Here is a 26,128-nt window from a genome sequence, read left to right as displayed (position 1 = left end):
GCGTTCTCTTTGTATTGGACTTTTGTTTTCTCTCCATTGACCACCATTTTATACTCATTCTGTTGACAGCATTTCCCCACATTTTCTTCCATTTTACTCTTCTTTATTTTTGTACTTTACATTTAAAGCTTTCGTTCATGTGAACTTTTAAATCTGATGTGAGGAAAGGGACTACATTTTCTTCAAAATGTTTTGCTAGCACCATGTTTTTCCCCACTAAATTAAAACACCACCTTTATTATGTATAAAATTCTCATATATGGTGAGACCTAGTTACAGATTCTTGATTCTTTTCTCCACTGATCTAACCACATTGTTTTGGTGACCGTGGCTTTGTAGCTTTGTTTTGATAAGTAGAAGACAACTGCTTCCTCACTATTCTTATTTTTTATATATTCTCTGTTTTAGATAGTTATCCTTCCATATAAACTTTGGCATTTTTCCTTCTTAGTTAAGTAATTCATTTTAAAATGTACAGAAGTTGCACAGTTAAAGTCTATTTTCTCCCACTGTCCCTCATCCATCCAGCTTCCTTCTCTAGAGGCAACCAATCCAATGATAAGAGTGCTGTGTATGCCTTCAGAGATGTATTACATTTTATAAGCCTAAAACTAGCATACTAAACAAACTTTTCTGCCCTTTGCTTTCTTCATTTAATACATAGCTTGGAGATCATTTTATATCAGTTCAAGAAGTTTTTTTATATCAATTTTCATTATAGCTCATAATTTCCTATCAAAGATGAATGTGCCATAATTTATTTAGCAAGCCCCAAATTTATAGCTTAGGTTTTTAAAATAGTATTTTTATGACAACAGTGTTACAGTGAATAATCTTGGACATGTCTTATACATGTGAGCTGCTATCTGTAGGCAGACTTCCTAGAGATGGGGTTGCCAACTCAAAACATAAGTTCATTTGTAATTTTGGTTAGTAGATGTTGCTTCAGTAATAGAAGAAAAATGCTATCTCAGAGTAGTTTTAATTTAAATTTCTTTTTTGAATAAAGTTGAACATCTTTTCATATGTTTAGGAGTTATTGTTTTTCTATCTGTGAAATGTATGAATTTCATGTCTTATTTTCTAATTGGGTAGTTGATAGATTTCTTATTGATTTGCATGAGCTCTTCATACGTTAGGAAATAAGTCCCTTATCTGTGATAAGCATGATAAAAGTTTCAAGTTTTGTTTTAATTCCTAATTTTTATGTAATTGAGTAATTTATGTCTTCTGAGTTTTACGGAATACTTAGGCCCTACATTTAGCAAGATTGTAGAGATAAAATTATCTAGTGATGTCATGGATACATTTCTTTAAAAATTAAGATTATTTTTATTATTTTTGTTATTTTACATTTAAATCTTTGATCTATTCAGTTTTTCCCATTGTAATGAATGAGAGGATCCAACTTTTTTCCTAACAGCTACCCAGTTATTTCATTATCATTTATTGAATAATATTATTTTCCTAAAATTATCACCTTTATTGTGGGCTCAGTCCCCTTTTGGATTTTGGGATCCATTACTGGACTTTCTATTCTGATTCATTGATCTGTTTTCCTATTCATGTGTCCAGAATACACAGTTTTAATTATTGTAGTTTTATAACATTTTAATATCTGGCAGGGCTGGCCTTCATTGATCACTCTTTTTTCCCCCCAAAATTTTGAGTCTATTCTTTTTAATAATTTTTATGTATTACATTTAGGGTCAGATTGTCTAATCTCCAAGGCATCCTGTCAGGATCATATTAAATTTATAGATTAACTTAAAATTGACTTTTATTATAATAAATTTTCCAAGTCAAGAACAAAATAGAATTTTATTTGTTTGCTTTTTCTTCCATGACCATCATGAGTGTTTTAAAGTCTTCTTCATATGACTTTTACTTATTTCTTATTAAGTTTATGAACAGGTTTTATTTCTGGATGCTAATTTTGTGCTAGGTTTTCTGTTTATTCTCTCAGGTGTTTCAGGCAAACAATAAAATCATCTGATAATAATGACACTTTTGCAACCTTCTTTCCGATTTTTATATTCATACTGTGTCTTTGGACTATTGCATTGGCTAATACCTGTAGAATATTAGAAATGACAGTGAGGACAGTAGACATTTTTTGTCTTTCTCCTGAGATTAGTAGGAATATTTTTTTTTAATATTTTATATTCCTTTTTATGTAACTCTTTGTTTTTTTTTTTAAGATTATTTATTTATTTATTCATGAGAGACAGAAGGAGAGAGAGAGAGAGAGAGGCAGAGGGAGAAGCAGGCTCCCAAGGAGCAGGGAGCCCGATGCAGGACTCAATCCCAGGACTCCGGGATCATGACCTGAGCTGAAGGCAGATGCTCAACCATCTGAGCCACCCAGGCACCCAGTAGGAATATTTCTAAGTGTTCCCCCTTTAAGCATGATATTAGCCATTGAGATTTTTAAGGAAGTATCTATCCTTTCTTGATTAATGTTTTTATCAAAAATAGATTTTTATTAAAAAAATCATAAATAGGGGCACTTAGCTGGCTCAGTCAGAAGAGCTTGGGACTCTTGATCTCAGGGTCGTTAAGTTCAAGCTCTGCCTTGGGTGCAGAGATTACATAAACAAACAAACAAGCTTTAACAAAATCAAATAGATTTTTATCAAAAATAGTTTAATTTTATCAAATGCCTTTTTGACATATATGGAGATGAGCGTGTGATTTTTCCCACAATTAGCATTTGGCATTTCCTTATACTTTTGCATGTTTTGTTTTTCATTCTCTGTGAGATTTTATAGTTTGCTATAATAAGGTCCTATGTTTCTTGTTAAATTCTTAAATATTTCAACCTTAGATTTTTATTGTGATCCAGTTTCTGTTTATTTTTAATACAGAGAAAAGCAAATGGATTTTGTCTGTTTACTTTGTAACCAGAAACCTCAGCAATATTCTTTTAAATCCTTATAATTACTTCAGTAGTTAGGCTTTTATTTTTAATGTATATAATAAATATCATTGATAGAAAATTTTGTCTTTCTTTCCTAGTGTTTACACCAGTTACTTTATTTTTTAGATTAGGAGTCACTATGGCCCATGGGTCAAATCCAGTCCTATAACCTGTTTTTGTAAATAATGTTTTATTGGATCACAGTGATATCCATTTATTTTCGTATCGTCTAAGGCTGCTTTGGTGCTGCAATGGTAGAGAAGTTCTGACAGAGACCATCTGGCCCACAAAACCTAACATATATACTGTCTGATCTTTTACAGAAAAAGTTTACTGACCCCTGTTCTAGATGCTTCCATTTGAGAATTGAAAAATGAAGTTGGTAGTGAAAATAGCGATCTTGTTCTTGATTTTCATAATGGCTTTAGGTTTTTACTATTTAGGGTGATTGAGGTTTGCTGCTGATTTTGCTAAATAGGTTATATTAAGAAGTGTTTCTCTGTTTCTATTTTATTATTATGAAAATTTTCAAATATACAAAAAGATACAAAAAGAAGTATAGTAAACAAGTATGTGTATCCCAAGTTAATAATGTTGAATTTTGCTTGGTTTGATTCAATATCTATTTTTAAAGGAATGTTACAAATAAATTTCAAATACCTTTTGTACCCCATTTTAGTCTCAATGCCCTTTCTCCTTGCTTGGAGATGATCACTATTATGGTTTATGTGAATCTATCTAATTTTTTGTATTTTTGCCAGTTTATTTGAAAAAATCAATTTCTCCCAACGTTTTACTATAAAGAGTTTCAAATATACAGAAAAGTTGATATAAAAGTAAAATGAATACTTATATACTATCTACCTAGATTTAAAAATTGTTAATGTTTTGCCATATTTCCTTTCTTTCTCTTTCTATATATACATATTTGCTTGTTGCTTTGTTATTTAAAAGTAAATTGTAACGGACTTTTTTTTTTAAAGATTTTATTTATTTATTTATTTATTAAAGATTTTTATTTATTTATTGAGAGAGAGAGAGAGAATGGTAGAGAGAGAGCATGAGAGGGAAGGGGGTCAGAGGGACAGGCAGACTCCCTGCTGAGCAGGGAGCCCGATGCGGGACTCGATCCCGGGACTCCAGGATCATGACCTGAGCCGAAGGCAGTCGCTTAACCAACTGAGCCACCCAGGCGCCCAAAACTAGTTAAAGGTTAAAAGACAAAAGTAGTAAAAATATAGCTGCACTACTTTGTTGTGAATACACAAGATAAAAAGATATAAATTGTGATATCAAATATTGATGGGGGTTCCCCTTTCTCCACATTCTCACAAACACTTGTTTCTTGCTTTTTTTTTTTAAGATTTTATTTATTTATTCATGAGAGACAGAGGGAGAGAGAGAGACAAGCAGAGGGAGAAGCAGGCTCCCAAGGAGCAGGGAGCCCAATGCGAGACTCAATCCCAGGACCCTGGGATCATGACCTGAGCCGAAGGCAGACGCTTAACCATCTGAGCCACCCAGGCGCCCTGTTTCTTGCCTTTTTGATACTTGCCATTCTAACAGGTGTGAAGTGGTATCTCATGGTTTGGATTTGCATTTCTCTGATGATCAGTGATGTTGAGCATCTTTTTCATATACTTGCTGGCCATCTGTATGTCTTCTTTGGAAAAAATGTCTATACAGATCCTCTGACCATTTTTAAATTGGATTATTTTGTTTTTGCTATTGAGTTGTATGTGTTCTCTATATATTTTGGGTCTTAATCCCCTATCACTGTATGATTTGCAAATACTTTCTGCCACTTGGTGGATTGCCTTCTCATTTTGCTGTTGGTTTCTCTTGCTGTGCAGAAGCTTTCCTCCCCCTTCGTACCCCGTGATTCTGGTCTGTGTTCCTTTTCCACACTGTCATATACCTGAGATCCTCCCGCCCCCATCTGTGTGTTTTTCCTTTCTTCAGTGAGTGGCTCAAGAGGGATTTTTAGCCAAAACCAAATGTAATTTACACACACTTGAAAGCTTAACAGCTGATTCCTATGCTTATTCTCAAGCTTTTTTTTCTCACTCCAGTTGTAAGAGATTAGCTATCATGCTAAAATCATAATGCTTAGAAACTTAAAGCCATTATCGTGAATTCCTTGCATTAGTGTATCATGTTGAATGCTGGATTTTATTGCCTTAATCTGAAATTTGATCAGCCTAATATAATGCCACAGTTTCTCCTATTATTTATTTATTTATTTATTTTTGCCACAATTTCTTCTGGCTCTTCGATCAGTTATGGCTATGGGAATTGATTAATGGCTTTGGGTAGAGTGCAAGGATTGTACAGTCCTTCCCACAATAACTGTGTAATGAGTGGTAGGGGTTTGTAATGCACAATTACTGGATATGTGATTTCATGCTTCTGAGCCTTTTCTGTCAGAACCTTACTCCTAGAAGTACGCACTGGTAATTAAGGGACAGAATTAATAGAAACCAAATAGAAAAGTCTTAGTCTAGTGATGGACCATGGCCAATCCATGATGATAACTACCACACTGATTGTGACTTCAATAGGAAATTAGTCCAGGGAGATCAATTTCCAACAGGAATAGAGTCCAAAGTGAAGAATAAGACAAATTCATGTTAATATTAAAAAGATTAATATGTTTTTTTATTCCCCAAAGCCAGTGCTAAAAGTCTACCAAGATCATAAGAGGCCAGAATACATATATGAGCAGAACCGACTTCAGTTAGTCACTTCTGGAATCATAAAACCTCCAAGAAGAGAGGAAAGAAGTTCTGCCAAAGTATCTATTCAGTTTCCTGAACAGCAAGTTCATGTGGTGAAGAAAAAACAGGTATACTGTTAAAATACTTAATTGAGCCTTTCACTTTAATTTTAGTTTCCTGTAGCACTGCTAACATGCTTTTAACTCATGAGAATAGTTGCAAAATTTTTCTCTATCAGGTTACACAATGTATTTGGGGAATACCGTCTTCTCAGTTCTCATTCCAGGAAATTTTAGGCAGTAGAGGAAAAGCATAAAGGAAAACTTACAGCATCTATTCAGTGCCCTCTGATCTTCTCTTGCATATTAAAAGAAGACTTAATAGTGTTTTGAATTTTATTTTACCTTTTATGAAATTTTCATCATTATTACCCAGAATGACAGTCTTTGAAGACCTTGGTGAAGGGCAATAAAATAGAAACTAAACCAGCTAGAAAAACAACTTCTGTAATTGGTGAGCTGTAGAGTGGGAAGTTGCCTTGAAAGGAGTAAGTGAACAGTAGCTCTGGGGAGAAATCCCCAGAGCACGACTTTCTATAAATACCTGTAGATAATTAAACAGAGAAATAGAAGTGGGAGAAAATGTGGACACAACTCACAATAAAAATGACAGTAGAGCTGAGAATTTTCTGAGCTTTCTACTGAGAGGATCCTTTGAGACCTGTTAAAGATTTCAATGCTAGTGTCTTTCAGGCTTTGGGCTAGGGTACTAGAGAGGAAGAGATGAAGACAGGCTCCATCTTTGAAGACGGCAGAATCTAATGGTGGGTAGATGGACAAGTGAGCCTCAAACTCAGTGGGGTGCAATCAGAGCTCTCCGTTGGTCATTTAAGGTACAAAACTGTGGCGAACTGAACAGAAGGGAATGCTTGCACCTGGTGGTGAGGGGAAGGGTCAGTGGAGGAAATGCCACTGTAGGGACTGGCACTAGGCTGGGAGGAATGAATGGACAGTTAATAAGGCAGATCAGGTGGGAGAGTGGTGGGTTTGAGAAGCTGGCTGGAAAGAGGCTCACTGTGGATGTGGGTGAGATCACCCTCAAAGAATATTACATGCTCAATTGTATGAAATTATAAAGCCTCAGTTAATTTCGTTTCTGTGAAATAGGAAAGGAGAACAAACTATCTTAAGTAGGGCCAAGAAAGTTCTGATTGCCCATAAATTAGTTTATTTGGTATAAAGTGGGCATCATGATCTTGAATTTAAAGGAGAGGAATGAAATTGTGCACATCTGGGATGAAGGGAGGGGGCTAAAAGGGAATGTTAAATTGTGTGTTATGCCTGGTTGTAGCTATAACTAAGTGAAGAATTCAGTAAGAGTTAGGGGTTAAAGGGAAATGTAGAAGAAAAGGGATGTTCCATATAAAAGGAGGAGGGTGTTTATTCTAAGAAGAGGGTCATTTTAGGGGGATATTGATTTCTCAGAATGAGTTTAGAATGGAAATGTACCAGTGAGGATTCCTTGGGAGATAAAAGAAGGCAGTTGGAGGCATTGCTTCTGGTAATTAAGGAAGATTGACTTAAAAAATTGGACTGGACATCCATCATAGAGAACACTACAGGTGTTCTATACTTTATTAATAAATGCTTCCTGGGGCACCCGGGTGGCTCAGTCGGTTAAGCTCTGCCTTCGGCTCAGGTCGTGACCTCGGGGTCCTGGGATCGAGCCCCGCATCAGGCTCCCTGCTCAGCGGGGAGCCTGCTTCTCCCTCTCCCTCTGCCCCACCCCGCACTCGTGCAACTGCTCGAGCGCACACGCTCTCTCTCTCTCTCAAATAAATAAAATCTTTAAATCCGTACATACATACTTCCTTCATTCTCTTTCCACCACCCCCACCACCCACCCCACAAAATCTGAACTTATGTGACTGCTTAAATTGAATTACATCTTTGCACTGAGTTACATAACTGGAAATAAGTATTCAGATGAAAATATATAGGCCTATTGTTGAAGAAATCTTGTACTTAGAAGGCAGTAAAACTTTTTGAAGGATATAATAAAGAAAATACATGCATTTTCTGTTAAAATATTAATACTCTAATCCCATAAAAATATTAAAGTTGACTACAGCCCTTGTTGAAACATTGAGACAAGACAATGTGTATTTTCTATGGCTTAGGGGTATCTGGCTTGGCCTCTTCTTTTACATAAGAAAACAGTTTTGTTGCTGCTGTCCCTGGCCATTGAGTGAAAAAAGCACGTTGTATCTTTTGAGTTCAAAGATGTATTTTCTTTGGCTCTAAACTTTCTAGGATTTTTGTCTGAAACTCCTATTCACCAGGGTCTATTTAATGAGAGATGGAGAATGATGGGATCTGTGAATACAAACTTCCTGGGGACGTTGTTCCACAGAGCTTGTGGTAATCAGTCTCTCATAGAAATGGCAACCCCCGGGGCGCCTGGGTGGCTCAGTTGGTTAAGTGTCTGCCTTCGGCTCAGGTCATGATCTGGTGTCCTTGGATCAAGCCCCTCAGGATCAAGTCCTCAACGGGGAGCCTGCTTCTCCGTCTCCCTCTGCCACTCCCCCTACTTGTGCTCTCTTATTCTCTTTGTCAAAGAAATGAAAGAAAGAAAGAAAGAGAGAGAGAGAGAGAGAAAGAAAAAGAAAGAAAGAAAGAAAGAAAGAAAGAAAGAAAGAAAGAAAGAAAGAAAGAAAGAAAGAAAGAAAGAAAGAAAGAAAGAAAAAGAAAGAAATGGCAGCCTCTGTTAGTTATGCTAACAGCCAATAAAGATATCATTCATATATTTACATCAGTTATTCAACAAAGCAGGTCTGCAATAGTGATTCTTTTGTCTTAATGCCAGTTGCCCTTCTGCTGGTGAGACCAGGTGATGACTGTTGGGAGTTAGTGTCAAATTTCCTGAAACATCATTATCAACCTCCTCAGGAGGAGGAAATGTGTATGATGCTGCCCCGGAGTTTGCTGGGGAGAAACAAAGGAGTGTGAATGGCACTGAGAGCACAGACAGTGGAACTGGGGGATTAGAGCAAAGTTCAAGTGTGTGAACATGGCAGGGACTTAGCTTTGGTGCTCCAGTGGTGGTCCACAGCATCAGCAGCTCCTGCGAGCAGGTTAGAAATGCGGGATCTCAGGCTCCACCCCAGACTGACAGACAGAATCTGCATTTTAAGAGGACACCTAGGTAATTCACATGCACGTTTAAATGTGAGAAGCACTGGTCTACAGAACAAGGCAATCATGAGTTTGTAGCATGAATGCTTCTCCAAGGCTATTATTATATAATGATCCCCGATACTCAATGTAACCACCCCTTACCTTCACTAAAAAGAAGTTTATTATGAGCTCTGATAACAGCTGTTTAAGATGTCACTCACTGAAAAGCATTAAGGTCCTCAGAACTAGGTGAGGGGGTTGAGGGGAGAGGCCACAGTCAAGATAGATGCAAAGCAACTGAGCAGGAAGAATGCTGGGCTCCTGAGAACCCCGTAGAGCTGGTAGTATTTTGATGTAATAAACACAGAGTTAAAGGAGAGAGGGTGACAATGGGAGATGCTGGGGGGTTTGGGAAAGGGGATGGACCCCGGATAAGGAAGACTGGGAAGGAATATATCCCTGCCTTATAATAATTTGAATTTTTCTGTTCAAAAATGTTTACCTTTGAACCTAAACATCTCAAGCAGTATGGTAACTAGTGCTTGAGGTTAATACTTTGTCATTTTTTTATACTTTGTTTTTTGCAAAAACTCATATTTTTAAAAATTGACTTTGTTTAGATCCAGCGGCCCTCTACCGAGATGTTCGCTCCCTCTCCTAAACTGTCGCGTACCGGTATTGGAAGAAGAGGTCTCTATGGGACTAGCTCCTCAGCATACCCTAAGTACACTTTCCATGACCGGGAAGAAGTCATTAAAGCCAACATTCATAATCCCTTGCAAATCATTAAAATAATACGTGAAAATGAACATCTTGGATTTCTTTATATGATCCCTGCAGTGCCAAGGTCTTCCACTGAATATGATACATATAATCTCAAGTGAGTTCTCTTTTATAAAACAGTGTATTCAACAGTAAAAGTTTCAGTTAAGATTGTGAATGTTATCCATAATTGACTGGGCATTAATGATAAATGTCAAATACAATTTTGGTTATCATCTGATGACAAATGAATCTTACAACAATGTTATTTATTTTTTCCATTTAGCTTTCCTTTACTTGTAGACATTATATTACAGAGTAGTGCACTGTTATGCTTCTTCTATGTTTATATTATATAATGCCATCTATTTTTAATCAGTATTCCAAAGATAATTTTGATATTTTGTGATTCCTGAGAAAAAAAAAGATGGCAATGTATAAAAAGTAGGTACATGATTTGCTTTACATACCATTTCAACTTTCCTTAGTAGAGATAAGATTTTTTTTTAGAAATAAAAGGAGCTTGATATCGGGAGGTGGGGGGATGGGTTAGCCTGGTGATGGGTATCCAAGAGGGCACGTTCTGCATGGAGCACTGGGTGTTATGCACAAACAATGAATCATGGAACACTACATCAAAAACTAATGATCTAATATATAGTGATTAACATAACAATAAAAATTTAAAGATTAAAAATGCAATCTAGAAATAAAAGGAGATTGATAGCTTAAGGTATTTATATAGATTAATAACACACACTCACATATACTCTTTATTATTACTAAACACATTTGTTTCTGAAAGAGTTAGAAGAATCATACAAATGTGAGTCTGTAAATTGCTTTTTTTTTAAAGATTTTATTTGAGAGAGATAGCGACAGAGAGCATGAGTGGGGAGGAGAGGGAGAAGCAGGCTCCCCGCTGAGCAGGGAGTGACACAGAGCCCCATCCTAGGACGCTGGGATCATGACCTGAGCCCAGGGCAGATGCTTAACCGACTGCGCCACCCAGGTGCCCCTATGAATTGCTTTAAAATTCAGCACAATAGGCAGTAGAATTTACAGATGATACTGGTTTTCCCCCATTGTTGTTTAGTTGGGTGGACAACAGCTGTTGAGACAGTCTTTCCTGGGAAGGTGATAGGGGTTTAGCTTTACCACCAAATTCCCATTCTCTGCTGCATGGAAAGAAAAAAGAACTCCTTAAGAATGCTTTTACTGTCCCTTATGCAGCACTGTAGTTTTGACTGAGTCAGGTAACACTGAGGACAGCTCTCCTACTGGCAAAAAGAGGGAGAGAAGAATAACATTTTAATCAAATTTTTAAATGGTAGATTTATTATAAATCTGAAAGAGCTTAATTAGAGTGAGAAATAATTTGAAGAAAGAACAGAGATGCTTATAAGAGTCCAATCCTTCTGCAAAATGTACTGATTACCCACTCTGTAGCATGAACTGTTCTAGGTACTAGAGATACATTATTGAACCATCCAGATCAAAATTGTTGCCCTCATGGAGCTTACATTTTAGCAGGAGGAGACAATAATAAACAGTATCTGAGTAAATTACAGAGAAGCTAGATGGTGATAAGTATTAGAGAAAAAAGAGTAAGCAAAGAAGATTGGGAGTTCTGGGGCTAGAAGTTGTGAATTAACTGGATGTCAGGGTAGACCTCATTGACAAGCTGCCATTTGAATAAGGACTGGAAAGAGAAGGAGTGAATGATGTGCTGGTGGGAGAAAGAGCATTCCAGAGAGCAGGAAAGTGAATACATATATCCCAAGGCAGGAGCCTACCTGGCATAGTCAAGAAGAAAAGGGAAGGCTCGTGTGACCACAGTAGAGTGAATGAGAGCTAGGGAACAGATAATGAAGGGGCTTGCCAGCCATTGTATGAACATTAGCTTTTACTCTGAGAAAAGTGGAGAACCAGGGACAGACTTCAAGCAGAGAAGTGTTATGATCTGAGTTACATTTTGAAAAGGACTGCTCTGATTGCTGTGTAGAGATACGACTTTTGAGAAGCAAGGGTTGAAACAGTAAGACCAATTTGAAGGCTATAATTATTGAAGTGAGAGATGAACCAGGTGGAGGTGATGAGAAGTGGGAAGTAATTTGAGGGTCAAGCCAACAGGATGTTTTTATGGCCTATATGTAAGGTGGACAACCAGAGAGGAATCTAGGATGACTTTAATGATCCGCTGGCTGAGCAAGAAGAGTTGCTATTATCTGAGACACAAAAGATTGGATGGAACAGATTTGTTGGGAAAAAAAGAGTTTGGGTTTGGACCTACTAATTGTGGGATGCCAAAAATAGAAGAGAAGTGAGGTGGTAGATGAAAGAATTGGGGTTGAGTGACGTTTTTTGTTTTTTTTTTTAAGATGGAGAATTAACATACAATAGACTATAGAGCCCTTTGTTGTAAAAAAAAAAAATGTTAGAATTGTCATCCCCACCACTGCCTTAGTAGTTCTTTATAAGTTTTTGGAGAAGAGATTATAGATCTTAAATGGTGACTGATCAGCAAAAATGGTCTATTTGCTGATTTTTAATACTTCTTGATTAATATATGAAATGTTTTCATAGCTTTCTCTTATTTAAAAAAATCACCTAATAACCCAGATATCAAGAAGTGCCATTTGTGATAATTCATTCCCCATTATGAGAGGAGTCAAATTTTGCCAAATGTAAAATGATTTTCATCTTTTTACTAGCACAAGACAAAGTATGAAAGATGAATATGGAAACTGCTTTTGTCCAATTCAAGAAATTAATGGTATTTCTAGACTAATGAGCACTCTACTCAGGGAACTGAGTTGATGTTTTATACTACTTTGGACTGATAGTCGTGATGCTTGATGGGAATACGCAAGTCTCACTTAAGAAGGCAGAGTTGGAATCCTATTTTATTTTTTTATGTGTTAAAGTTGATGTTAATTTTTCCTCCCTGGCCTGAACTCCAAATACCAGAAACCTTATGAAAAGACAATCGTTTGGGTGGCACAAACTTTGAATCAGCTAAATTGGAAGTTAAAAATAGGAAATATTGGGTCAACGAGATGAAAACATGTTAAACCAAACTCCTTTTAAAAGTAATGTGAAAAAATATAATGCCTTTGCATATTTTTCAAGTGTAGCAAAATACATCAGATGTGCAGTTCTACAATGTTTAACACAATTCCTTTAGGTGAGAAAATAGTTCTTTTTATCAACTCTATTCTAAAATATCAACTCAGTGCTATGTGTTAGGCATAACAATTTTGTCAGGAATAAGCTTTAAGGAGATGTCTAAATATGTTGGAATATCAACCTGAGTGAGTACACAGCTATATGCTGCCGGTTATCTTGCCCAGCAAGTGGGCATAGTGGGGACTCTGGTCAACTCTGGTGTGAGTAAAAAGGAAACTAGGTAAAGGGTCAGGAACTAGGGAGATCATGAAGAGCACAGAGAACAGAGAATGGAATTGATCAAGACAAAACAATCCTGTTTTGTTAGGACTTAGACCTTGAACAAGAGTGACTGGAATTGAAGGGTAGCCATGAGGTATGGGGGAACACTGTTGGCTAGAGAGTTATATGAGTGCACACCAAAGTGAATCCCCGTATTTTACATATCATAAAAAATGATTTATTGGTGTTTACTATGTTCTAGGCAAAGTATTTATATATATTAAATCATTTAATCCTCACAAAACACTATAAGATAGATACAATTATTATCTCTGTTTTACAAATGAGTTACAAAATGTTTAAGTTACTTGCCCTCATGGTCCATCCATGTTGTTGCCAAGTAGCAAGATTTCATTGACTGTGTGAGATATATATATATCACATATATATATATATATATATACACACACACACATATATATATACACACACATATATGTATATATATATATATCACATCTTTATCTTCTTTAATGGACACTCGGGGTTGCTTTCATATCTTGGCTATTATTAAGTAATGCTGCAGTTAACATAGGGGCACATATATCTTTTTGAATTAGTGTTTTTGTTTTCTTCAGATAGATACCCAAATAGTGGAATTGCTAGGTCATGTGGTAGCTCTATTTTTTTATTTTTTTGAGGGAACTTCATACTGTTTTCCTTAGTACTTGTACCAATTTACATTCCTACCAACAGTGTAAGAGGGTTCCCTTTTCTCCACATCCTTGCCAATACCTATTATTTCTTGTCTTTTTGGTAAGAGCCATTGTGACAGGTCAAATGATATCTCATTATGGTTTGGTTTGCATTTCCCTGGTGATTAGTGGTGTTGACCATATTTTCATGTGCCTATTGTCTATCTGTATGTCTTCTTTGGAAAAATATCTATACAGATCCTCTGCCCATTTTCTAATTGGATTGTTTAGTTTTTTGTTATTGAGTTATATGAGTTCCTTATATATTTTGGATATTAATCCTTTATCAGATATATGATTTGCAAATATCTTTTCCCTTTCAGTAGATTTCATTTTGATGATTTCTTTCCCTGTGGAGAAGCTCTTTAATTTGATGTAGTCCTGCTTGTTTATTTTAGCTTTTGTTGTCTGTGCTTTTGGTGTCAAATCTAAGAAATCATCACCAAAGCCAATCTCAAGGAGTTTACCACCTATGTTTTCTTCTAGCAGTTTTATGGTTTCAGGTTTTGTGTTCAAGTCTTTAATCCATTTTGATTTAGTTTTGTGTATGGTGTTAGATGGTGGTCCAGTTTCATCCTTTTGCATGTGGCTGTCCAGTTTTCCCAGTACCATTTATTGAACACACTGTTCTTTCCCCATTATATATTCTTGGCTCCTTTGTCATAAAATAATTGACCATATATACAGGGGTTTATCTCTGGACTCCTTATTCTGTTCTCTTGGTCTGTGTGTCTGCTTTAATGCCAATACTATACAGGTTTGATTAGTTTAGCTTTGTAATATCATTTGAAATCAGGGAGCATGATATCTCCAGCTTTGTTCTGTCTCAGATTGCTGGGGCTACCTGGATTCTCTTGCAGTTTCTTACAAATTTTATTTGTATTGTTTGTTCTATTTCTGTGGAAAGTGCCTTTGGAATTTTTTTTTTTTTAAGATTTTATTTATTTATTTGTCAGAGACAGAAGGAAAGAGAGCACAAGCAGGGGGAGCTGCAGACAGAGGGAGAAGTAGGCTCCCCACTGAGCAAGGAGCCAGATGCGGGACTCAATCCCAGGACCCTGGGACCACGACCCGAGATGAAGGCAGACGCTTAACTGGCTGAGCCATCCAGGCGTCCCTGCCTTTGGAATTTTAATAGGGATTGTACTGAGTCAGTATAATGCTTTGAGTAGTATGGACATTTCAGTAATATTAATTCTTCCAATCCATGAGCATTTTAATAATATTAATTCTTCCAGTCCATGGGCATCTTTCCATTTATTTATGTCTTCTTTGACAGTTTATTACTAACGCTAGAAAATTACTAGAACTATAAGATAAACACAGTGGCAAAAAGGAAAAAGATTATAAATTAGGCAACATAATTAGAACTATCTCAGACTTGGATTTGTGAATCACAGTAATGTTCGTGTCCTTTGCCTAAATATCTCATTTATATGGAAATGTTATCAAATGAATCAGTAGTTCCAAGCAAGCTATATCAACACCTTACCAAAAGATATCCACTGTACCCAGAAAAGGATTTGAAACTTTTTAAGGCATATTAAAGAACAAAATATGAAACCAAATTCTGTTTTTAGATTAACATCTCATCAATAAGCTTAAGAAGGTAGGAATGCAAGAACACAATATCTGATGTGAGAAAAACTCACTATTGCAGAATTGCAATTTTAATAGCCTATGTGGACATTTTTTCATTCTATTTGTTACCAGAAAAGCAAAGGAAATCTATCAATAGTGCCACTAGTGGATGGGGTAACTGAGTGATGGACATTAAGGAAGGAAAGAAAAAGAAAAAAAAAGAGAATTTTACTCTATGTACATTGTACCTAAATAAACCTGACTTTAAAAAAAAATACCACTACTAGATCAACATGTCAGATAACAGAGCTTAACACACACCAGGACATTATTAAAATTTTATTGCAGAAAATGAGTTTTATTGAATATTGATAAACCTATAGTTAGTAGTAACTGCTAGATAACAGCACTATGTACAATCACAGAAGTGAAATGTTTGGAAGAACTTTGTTTTGAGGAGGGGAAAAAAAAACCCTACTGGCAATGAAACATTTAAGGCAAATGAGACATTATGGAAATACTTCTTTTTTTTTCTTTAAAGATTTTATTTATTTATTTGAGAGACAGAGAAAGCACATGAGATGGGGGTAGGGTCAGAGGGAGAAGCAGACTCCCTGCTGAGCAGGGAGCCCGATGCGGGACTCGATCCAGGGACTCCAGGATCATGACCTGAGCCGAAGGCAGTCGCTTAACCAACTGAGCCACCCAGGCGCCCTGGAAATACTTCTTAAAAATATATATTACATCTAGAGTTTATTCTGACAATCCTACATTCAAGTAATACATAATTTTATTTGCAAAGGAATGCCCATATGTAAATGGTTCCCTGTGGTTATGAATTCCAAATTAAATATTATCAAAATTGCGACTACAATGAAGTCCAAGACATAAGAAAAAAAATATGAGAACGCCATTTTTTGTTGTTTCAGATTTAAGTACCTTGGTGATCCAAAGGAAAACTTTTGTCAAGAATTAGAAAATATTTTGCAAATAATTTAACTGTGCAGATTTAGTGGATAGTTCTTGATTTTACAACTGGATTACTTAATTGACATTTGAGCACCTGAATGAACTTGATAAAAAATTATGGGGCCTCCCTGAAAATGTGTCAACACGTACTGACAAAGATTAAGAATTCAGAACATCTTGGAATTCAGCTTTGGAAAAATGATATTTAAAATGCTTCTATAGTGACTTTTAGTGATTGCAATGGATTTAAACCTAAAGAAAAATTCAGTCAAACAGAGTAATCTGTGTTCCAGAGAAAGCTTCACCATTGTTTCTAAAATACTTGATATGGAAATGTTTGGATTTTATTTTTTTATTTTTTTTAAAGATTTTATTTATTCATTTGAGACACAGAGATACAGAGAGAGAGAAAGAGAGAGAGAGAGAGAGAGATCACGAGCAGGGGGAGAGGCAGAGGGAGAAGCAGGCTCCCCGCAGAGCCAGGAGCCGGAGGTAGGGCTCAATCCCAGTACCCTGGGATCATGACCCGAGCCAAAGGCAGACGCTTAACAACTGAGCCACCCAGGCACCCCTGGAAATGTTTGGATTTTAAATCAATTTGCATTTCACAAGAAATTTCAACACTGCATTTATCAAAGGGAGAAAAGGGAAAGCTATTAGAATTAAAGAATGGTGGTACCTTTGGTTCACAATTTCAAGAGAACGAATTATCCAAATTCTGGGTAATGGAAAAGAGAGTTTGCAACCACAAGAAACAAAGCAATAAATCATCTGCCATCTGTTGTCTCCTATTTCTATAAACAAAGTTTCTCAGTAGTGTTGACTGTCAAGAATTTGAAGAGACCATTCATCATGTCTTGATTAGAAATTCAGGTGGCTACTTCAAAAAAGTTATGGTCCCAGCTGTGGTTGCTTATGAGCTATGCTTTATTTGGAAGTTTTATCAAATTCAGTATTGAATATTTCCCTGAATACCTTGTGTGTTATTTTTCTTATTATAATATAAAGAACTTATAATTAATGTTTTCACCAGTGTGCCTTATAGAATATTACCATTGTATGGGTATGTTAGAATATGTAGTTTGAGAAGCATTGCTCTAGAGGACTGTAGAGCAATTTTCTCTGCGTGAGATTCTGATCTTAGTTAACTATGAAACTCTGTTTTATTGGTACCCCCATAAGAGTAGAATGTCCATTATTTCTAGGCAATGTTGCTTATGATAAAAATGACCCCTGATTTTTAATTATGTATGCATTGGGAGAGACTAAAAATGAATTCTAGGGGCACCTAGGTGGTTCATTTGGTTAAGTGTCTGACTCTTGGTTTTGGCTCAGGTCATGGTCTCAGGGTCTAGAGATAGAGCCTCCCACTCAGCGGGGAGTCAGCTTGAGATTCTCTCTGTCCTTCTCCCTTGGCCCCACCCCCCCTGCTCATGTGTGTGTGCACACTCTCTATATAAATAAACAAACATACCTTTAAAAAAATAAACTTGAGGGGCACCTGGGTGGCTCAGTTCTTAAGCGTCTGCCTTCGGCTCAGGTCATGATCCCAGGGTCCTGGGATCGAGCCTCACGCCGGGCTCCCTGCTCCGCGGGAAGCCTGCTTCTCCCTCTCCCACTCCCCCTGCTTGTGTTCCGTCTCTTGCTGTGTCTCTCTCTGTCAAATAAATAAATAAAATCTTAAATAAAGAAATAAACTTGAGGCGCCTGGGTGGCTCAGTTGGTTAAGCATCTGACTCTTGGTTTCGGCGCAGGTCATGATTTTGGGTCGTGAGATCAAGTCCCGCGTTTGGCTCTGTGCTCAGTGGGAGTCTGTTCAAGATTCTCTCTTCCTCTGCCTCTCCCCTGTGCTCTCTCTCTTGCTCTCTCTCAATCCCCCTCTCTCTCTCAAATAAATAAATTTTTTTTTAATAAATAAATTCTAAATACCTGATGGGGAGCCATAGCTTTGGACTTCCTGTAGTGTAGCAGCTCTTTTTCTAGGCATGTCTCTTGCAGGAATCCTGAAATCTATGCTTCAAGAGTTATTACAAGAGATACTGGCTCCTGTGGACAATGAGGCTTTTAAGCCAGGGCGGCTTCCACACCCACCCAATGTGGGTCTCATCTCCTCCCATCTGAGTTGTTGTCTAAGGAGATGGGAGCACCTGGGTAGCTGATAGATTTCTGCAAGTAGTTCCACAGAAAAGGAAAGTCTGATACTAGCCTGATGGCAACAAGTAGTTCCTATCCTATGCCCTAAGTAGAGGGGTGCCAAATATAGCCTATGAAAGTTTTATTAACCTGAACATTTAGTTGAAGCTAAGAAGACCCCCTGGTGGGGCAATATTTAAGTATTTCTTTTTCGTGCTCATGTAAAGGGGGCCACTGTTGGTGTCTGACAGTTCCCTCCCTCGTAGATGTGGGCTTTTTTTCCATATCTGTAAAACCTCTCAAACATATTTATATATGTTTATATTTTGCTATTTTTTATTTTGGTCATTGAAATATAAACTTGATCACATTGATAAGGAACTGTAGGTGCTTCTATAAGGCCATAATGGTACCCATACTTTTACAATGTGATGGATGAATACTGCAACACGTTACTACAAATACCAACTCTTAGCAAATCCCAAACATTCTCGATTCTTCCTATGTATTTAATCCTCATAGCAACTCTATAAGGTAGCCAATATTAATATATTCATTTTGCAAATGATGAAACTGAGGCAGAGTTAAGTAACTTGACCAAGTTGAGACAGCTAGTTAATTGTGGGGCTGGGATTCAAACCCGTGTACTTGGACTTTAGAACCCAGCCTCTCACACACTATGCCCGATGTACTCACCTTCATAATGACAACTGCTTCTGTCATTTTCATCACACATGCTGTGCTAGGCTGTACTGAGTGCTTCCCGTACATCAGTGTTATTAGAAGGGTGCTCTCTACAGTTGAAAGGTGAGGAGATTGAGGTATAGATGTATGAAGGACTGTGGTATTTGGTATTGTTTTATGATTTATAGATAGAAGTTCAAGATAATGTCTGCTACTCCCACCTGTCAACTCTATGATTCTATCCTCTGTGGAATGTCAATTTTAAAGCCATTAGAATTTAGTGGATATGTCAGAATGTATGGCAGAGTCCTCCCAAATTTGAGCAGTTTTAGGGTCCATAGAAAGCCAAGAAAGAGGACATAGTGTTTCCCAATGTGTATTTCCAGGAACATTATATATAAGTGGTAATAATAGGTAGATGGTTAAAAAAAAATTACTCTGTGATCATGTGAAATTAAGAAACATTAAATCACTGGTTCTCAACCTGGGAGATTTTGCCCCCCCCCCACCCCGCCGCCGCAGCTGCCCAGGAGACATTTGGGGGTGTCTGCAGGAATTTTTGGTTGTCATAACTAGAGAGGATGGTGCTACTGGTATCAGGTGGGAAAAGGCAAGGGAAGCTGCTAACCAGCTGACAGTGCACAGGACAACCTCACACAACAAAGAGTTACCTAGCTCAAAATGTCAGTAGTGCCGGGATTGACGTAAATAATGCTAATTACGCATTTCTGTCCTATGGAGCCAATGAACTATTTCGTGAGGGATATATGCGGTGATTAGAACTCTGAAACATAGTTACGTGAGGACCATATAATCATCTGTGCGTGGCTCAGGCTGTATTACTTTCTAAGTGATCAAGTGGGTTCTCAGATGGTTCCTAAGCCTATTATGTTAAAAGTACTTTTTTAAGGAAGCTTTAAAATTCAAACTAAAGCTATCCTGCCCTTTCAGGGAGATTACCTGTTTAGTGGCCTAGAAGAGAAAACTCAAATGGCAGCACTGTGGTTTCTGTATGAAGTCATAATTACAAAAACTTTATAGTGAGGTATATATGTGCTATGATAACAGATCATTTTGAAGCCACGTTATCAGAAATCTTGCCAGGTTGCCTAACACAATGACAGTTTTCTTGGGCTAGTCTCTGAAGAAATTTAAATCTGATGAGTCACAGGGCGCCTGGGTGGCTCAGTCAGTGAGGCGTCTGCCTTCAGCTCAGGTTGTGATCCTGGGGTACTGGGATTGTGCCCCAAGTCATGCTACCTGCTCAATGGGGAGCCTGCTTCTCCCTCTCCCTCTGCAGCAACCCCTGCTCTGTCTCTCTCTCTGTCAAATAAATAAAAATAAATAAATCTGATGAGTCAAATTTCAATCAGCCCATAGAAACATTAAAGGCCCCTCATATTCTCACCTGGGCTCATCAAAAAGCTCAGCTTCATATTGTCTCCTTACCCTTCCTTCAAACACACACACACACATGCCCTGGCATTGTTCTGGAGCTATGACAATTTAATGGGTAATAATTTCATTTCATACAAAAATTTGAAGAACCTAGAAGAGTGGTTCTCAGCCTTGGCTACTAATGAGAATCATCCAGGCCCTACTCCAGGACATTATTTAATTGATTTGTGGTGGAGCTTGAGCAACAGTATTTCTTTAAAACTCATCAGATGATTCCAATATTCAGCTCAGTATTGCACACCATGGACTTGGGGTTCTAAGCAAGCCCTACATGACTTGTTAAAACAGAGTGTTAAACCTCTGGAGTTTCTGATTCAGTAGGTGGGGAAGATAGCCTGGGAAATTGCAATTCCCATGTGATACTGATTCTGTTGTTCCAGGGACCATAACACTGAGAACCTTTGGCTCTAGAACACTCTTATTACAGAAATTTGGAAGTTTCTTCTTAGTTATACTTTTGTTTAATTTTCTAGGTAAGAAGGAGTTCCTTATGAGATATTTTATCATTTCTGGTTAATCAGAAGCCAAGTAAACCATTTCTCTTCTCTCGTTTAGGTTAGATATAAACCCCTACTGATTCATGATATTGACTGTCAAATAAATTGAGGTTTATAATTGCAGAACATAGGAAATGGCTAATTTCTTTCCAGGCAGTTGCTTGCTTACCTTCACCCAATAAATATGCTCAAATCATAACAATTAAAACTCTGTAATTATGAAAATAATAAGAGAACTTAGATTTGCATAGGGCCATATGAACTTATCTAATACATCTCACTACCTTAAAGCAGGTAATTACTTTTTTGCTTATAGAAATCAGAAACTTGAAAGAGATAGGAAGAGAGAACAGGGTGAACAAAGACATATGTATGCATTTAAACATGGCCTAAGGTGGATATGATAAATCAGCCTGATGAAAAAGGGCAATTTGTGAGACAAAGAAGGAACTAATATAAAACAAGAGGAGAGTGCCCAAACACCTGGCAGAATAATTTGGATTTGATGATATAAGCAGTAGGAGGCTATTTAAAGTTCTTGATTAGGAGACAAATCATGTTTCTGCACTATTAGTCTTGGTAGACTGGTTTAAAGATGAACAGCATTTTCAGTCACTGTAAGGTGTAACAACAGATAGAGCTCTTGTTTTAAATAATAACTCACATCGAGATATTGTTTTGGAAAATCAAGGAATTCTAGGAGGAGAAATTAACATTTTTTAGAACCGTTGTAGGTACGGTCTGAGTTATAACCAAGACAAACAATAACAGGACAATTTATGACCTACCACAGAGCTGTGTAATTCCCTTATTCCATATGATTCTCTCAAATAAGACATACATGCTTTTGAAGTTCATAGAAGCCTTGGAGTCCAAGTTTCATTTTAGATGGACAGATACAGGTTCTACAGTAAAATGAGTTGACCTGGTTCTACATTGAAGAGCAAGAATACACTCCAGGTATTTTTTTTCCAGTAAAACATAGTAAAATGTAATCTTTTTCAAGATGTTCATCTCGTCCTGATTAGTTAACTAAGGATCTGTTTAGTTGATTAGATCATAAAGCCATCTAGTTTATCAGCAAAGTAGGAATTTTATAGTACAGCACTTGAACAAATGAAGTTCTCTTTTTAAGTCTCAAAGTAAATTTTTGTATTATTTCCTCAAAGAAAGGCTTTGATGAGAGAAAAATCCAAAGCAACTACCCAAGAAGCAGTCGAAGTTTAAGGCTGAATCTTGGATGCCAAGCAGGGCTGACTAGGCAGTTCTCAGCGTAGGTGAGGTGTGGTGGTGGATCAGCTCCTGAAATGGATGCGTGGTCGGAGGCAGAGTGTGTGGAGTGAAGCACAGAGGCCCAAGGAGTGTATTTGAGGAGTAACCCTCTCAGTAATGAACTGGAAAGTCTAAGGATAGGATTACAGAGAACTGTGCATAGGCCCTCTTAATTTTTGCAAAGCTTTCCCTGACCCCTGCTGCCCCTTATATCTACCAACAGAATTGGGCTTGAAGGAAGTCCCTGGCCCATCTGTGAGAGAATAATTTTGTTAGAGTTATGAGAAAAAAGATCGGTTTTTGGAAACTTTAGGAAGGAATGGATGGGAGGGATATGACTAACCAATACACACCATTGTACAGGAAGTTTAAGAGAAAAAAGAATACTTGGGATTTTAAGTTAAATGGGCTGCAGGGTCAAGAAAAAGCATTCTACAAATGGAAGCTTTCTACAAGTTAAAGAAAAGTTCTGCACATTTTTAGATGCAGAGAAAAAGTAACCCAAAGCCAGGAGGGTTAGAAAAATGTGGGGTGAAACCTCTCTCTCTCGGGAGGAAACCATGAGATACACTCAGGGGCTGAGGTGGGAGCACACAAATGTGATGATTTTCAAGTGAAGAGGAGAGCTCACCTTGTGACCACCTTGTTTTTGAATAAAGTTCAGTGGTTCACAAACATGACTGTGTATCAGAATCATCCAGGGAGCTTTTGAACTAGAATCTTGAGTCTCATACATACAGATTCTGATTCTGTGTTGGACCCAGAAATCTAGACTTTTTTTTAAAAGATTTTATTTATTTATTTGACAGAGAGAGACACAGCGCGAGAGGGAACACAAGTGAGGGAGAGAGAGAAGCAGGCTTCCCGCTAAGCAGGGAGCCCGATGTGGGGCTCGATCCCAGGACCCCGGGATCATGACCTGAGCCGAAGGCAGACACTTAACGAATGAGCCACCCAGGCACCCCAGAAATCTAGATTCTTAATAAGCACCCCAGATGATTTTGATGCTGGGAATCCAGTATTTGAAAAAGACTAGAATGTGTTCTTTTGTTCTATGCAGAGTAGAAATGTGTAGTGGAGGAAAAGGTTTAGGGGCTCGAGAATGAGGATCTTAGATAGTAAACTGTAAATAAAAAAAGATTTCTAAGTGGCCCTGAGTACTGATTAAGTTAGAATTCAACATCATGGGCCTCATCTGCCACCTTCCTGAAGGGTCTTTAGTAGCAGATAGACCAATGCAGAGCAAGTTTTCTAGACATGCACCAAGGCCATGGTGAACTGCTTGATTTGTCTCTAGGTTGGTTTGATAACTGATATTAATGAAACATCTGGAGTTGACTATAGTTTCAGAGACAAGTTAAAATTTCACATTTTGTAGAGAATCACCTCAAAGCACTGTCCCTAATTATAGCTTCAGCTATAGGCAAAGAAAAAAGGAAAAAAATGTTTCTCCATTTACCTCACCTGCAACATGTAATACCCTGGCATTTTCCCAGACAGTTCTGATATGAAATGTTAATTAGAACACAAACAAAGAGTCAATGGAATTAGGTAAAAGCTGAGCAAGTTGATCTTTTTCTGTAACAGAACTTCAATTGCAGAGCAACCTTCCATACTCTTCCTCTCCAACACACCATCAGCACCCCAGGCCCTCCTTCTGTGTTCACATGAACAGGTCTTGGCTTGGGGGTTTGGTTTTTGCTTTTTTTCATTCTGGTCCTGTATGCCCTAATTATAAAAATATTTTTCTTACTCAGTTTTATTAAACAAAAAATAGAAATTAAAAACTAAAAGTGATTTATTCCAGTGGTTTTTAGTTTTTTGATTAACAGACCCAGAACATATAAGAATCTTGTTCCAATTCCTGAAAAAGTTATCATACATATGTACATAAATTTGTATATATACAAATTGTGTATATATGCAACAATTTCAGGGATTTCACAGGTGACCTGAAGGCTACATTAAAGGGCCATGAACTCTAGGTTCAAAATGCAGAGCTAAGGATCAGGAGAGAACATAGACAAGGGAAACAGTTGATTTTCACTGGAGTGTTCCTGTCTAATCTTTGTTAGTACATATAATTTTTGCATAGTTTTAACATAAAAACAATTTGGGGTTTTGTTTTTGCAGTTAACCATTATCTTATTATTCTAAAGTACCAGAGAATCTTTATAAATTTTATTTTCCTAAATTTTAAAATATATTTTAGTAACTTGCTATATATCACAATATGTTTCAGAGTTGTATTATTGAATATTTAAGTTGCATCCAGTATTTTAATGTTATAGCTAAAATTACGGAAAAAAAAATACCTTTGTGCCTGTAGGCAAGTTCTTGTTTTAAGAAATTTTAGAGTATCAGCCCTTTCTATTCTCATTACTTCGTTTCCTTCTCCTATCTTTACTCCTGTCTTTATCTCTCTTAATTTTCTTCCTTATTTGATATGTTTCTGTTATGCCGAAGGTTGAGGAATGCCCTTGATGACAGCTGAAAGAGGAATATCTTGAAATAAACAGTGTCTCAACAATAATTATTTTGTTCTGTGATAAATTGGGCATTTTTCCCCCCACCTAATCTGGGTCTTGATTCGATTCTTATCTAATTCATCTTTTCTTGCTTTGTTCTTTCTCATAATTCTCTCAATACTGGGTAGTGTAAAACTCTTTTACACTATTATTATTGAATAGTTTCTAGAGAGCTAATAATAAAAACTTATTTTCAGGTGGCTTTCATATAGGGCTCTTAGGTTTTAAAAATCTGTAATTGACTTGTTTCTGTAAAAACTATGTAACAGAAATTGTCAAGCATATTGCCAAGGTTGTGAAATCTTTAAGACCTAAAACAAGTCCAACTATTTTTTTAAAAGCATCTTCTCCCTTCATTGCTTGAGTATTCAATCTAAAAATAATTTGTTAGAATTTTTTAAAAATATTAAATAATATTTGTTTTTTCAGAAATGCTTTATCTCTTTAGAACACAAAAGTAATGCAATTGCTTAATTTTGTATTGAATACTTTTATTCACTTGACTCAATTTTTATTTGTTCATAGAGTTGTAAGTTATGAAAACATCAATAAAAATGACTACTATACTATTAGCAAAAAAGCAGTAACGCACATTTATACTGAGGACATTGAATATATCGAAATTGATCGATGGGAACAGGAATATCTATATCACAGAGAACTCACTAAGATTCCCATATTTGCACTTTTCCGGAAATGGAAGGCTTTTAACGTGTGGAAGAAGAATGTCCGTTCCAAGAAAATCAGTGGATGTCGAAAATCTCTACAAAAAAATCTGTTCATTGTTAATAATGTATGTATTTATTAATCATATTTCTTTTTTAAGATTTTATTTACTTATTTGACAGAGAGAGAGACAGTGAGAGAGGGAACACAAGGAGGCGGAGTGGGAGAAGGAGAAGCAGGCTTCCCGCAGAGCAGGGAGCCCGATGCGGGACTCGATCCCAAGACTCTGGGATCATGACCTGAGCCGAAGGCAGCCGCTTAACTGACTGAGCCACCCAGGTGCCCCTATTAATCATACTTTAAAAGAATTACAGAAAAACAAGACGTGAATCTGTTACAGGTATTGGTATAGACTGTCCTTGAAATAGAATATTTCATCTTTTTAAGAGAATTCACAATTTTCTTTCTGTCTGGTCGTTCTGTCTTGTCATGGTAGTGGAGCAGTGTTTTCACATTTTAACTAGGTTTGCAGAATGCAAAATTATAAGAAGAGAGTGGCACAGGTCCCCTTCAGTTAGAAGCAGCCTCAGAGGTTTGGATTCATGGCCCCCTTTGTTGTA

General features: G+C 37.1%; 1 protein-coding gene across 1 annotated transcript in view; it reads left to right on the top strand.

Annotated features, from left to right (window-relative positions):
* The window catches only part of DNAH6 (dynein axonemal heavy chain 6), a 228,589-nt gene that overhangs the window by 19,614 nt on the left and 182,847 nt on the right, over nucleotides 1-26,128 (top strand). Inside the window, exons 3-5 of the mRNA XM_027623437.2 lie at nucleotides 5,592-5,765; nucleotides 9,434-9,693; nucleotides 25,368-25,635. Of these exons, the coding sequence (XP_027479238.2) occupies nucleotides 5,592-5,765; nucleotides 9,434-9,693; nucleotides 25,368-25,635 (702 nt within the window). The remainder of the gene's footprint in view (nucleotides 1-5,591; nucleotides 5,766-9,433; nucleotides 9,694-25,367; nucleotides 25,636-26,128) is intronic.

Source organism: Zalophus californianus, chromosome 8 (genome assembly GCF_009762305.2).
Source record: "Zalophus californianus isolate mZalCal1 chromosome 8, mZalCal1.pri.v2, whole genome shotgun sequence".
Taxonomy (NCBI): domain Eukaryota; kingdom Metazoa; phylum Chordata; class Mammalia; order Carnivora; family Otariidae; genus Zalophus; species Zalophus californianus.
The sequence above is the reverse complement of the archived record's forward strand: the minus strand, read 5'-3'. Positions and strand labels throughout refer to the sequence as shown.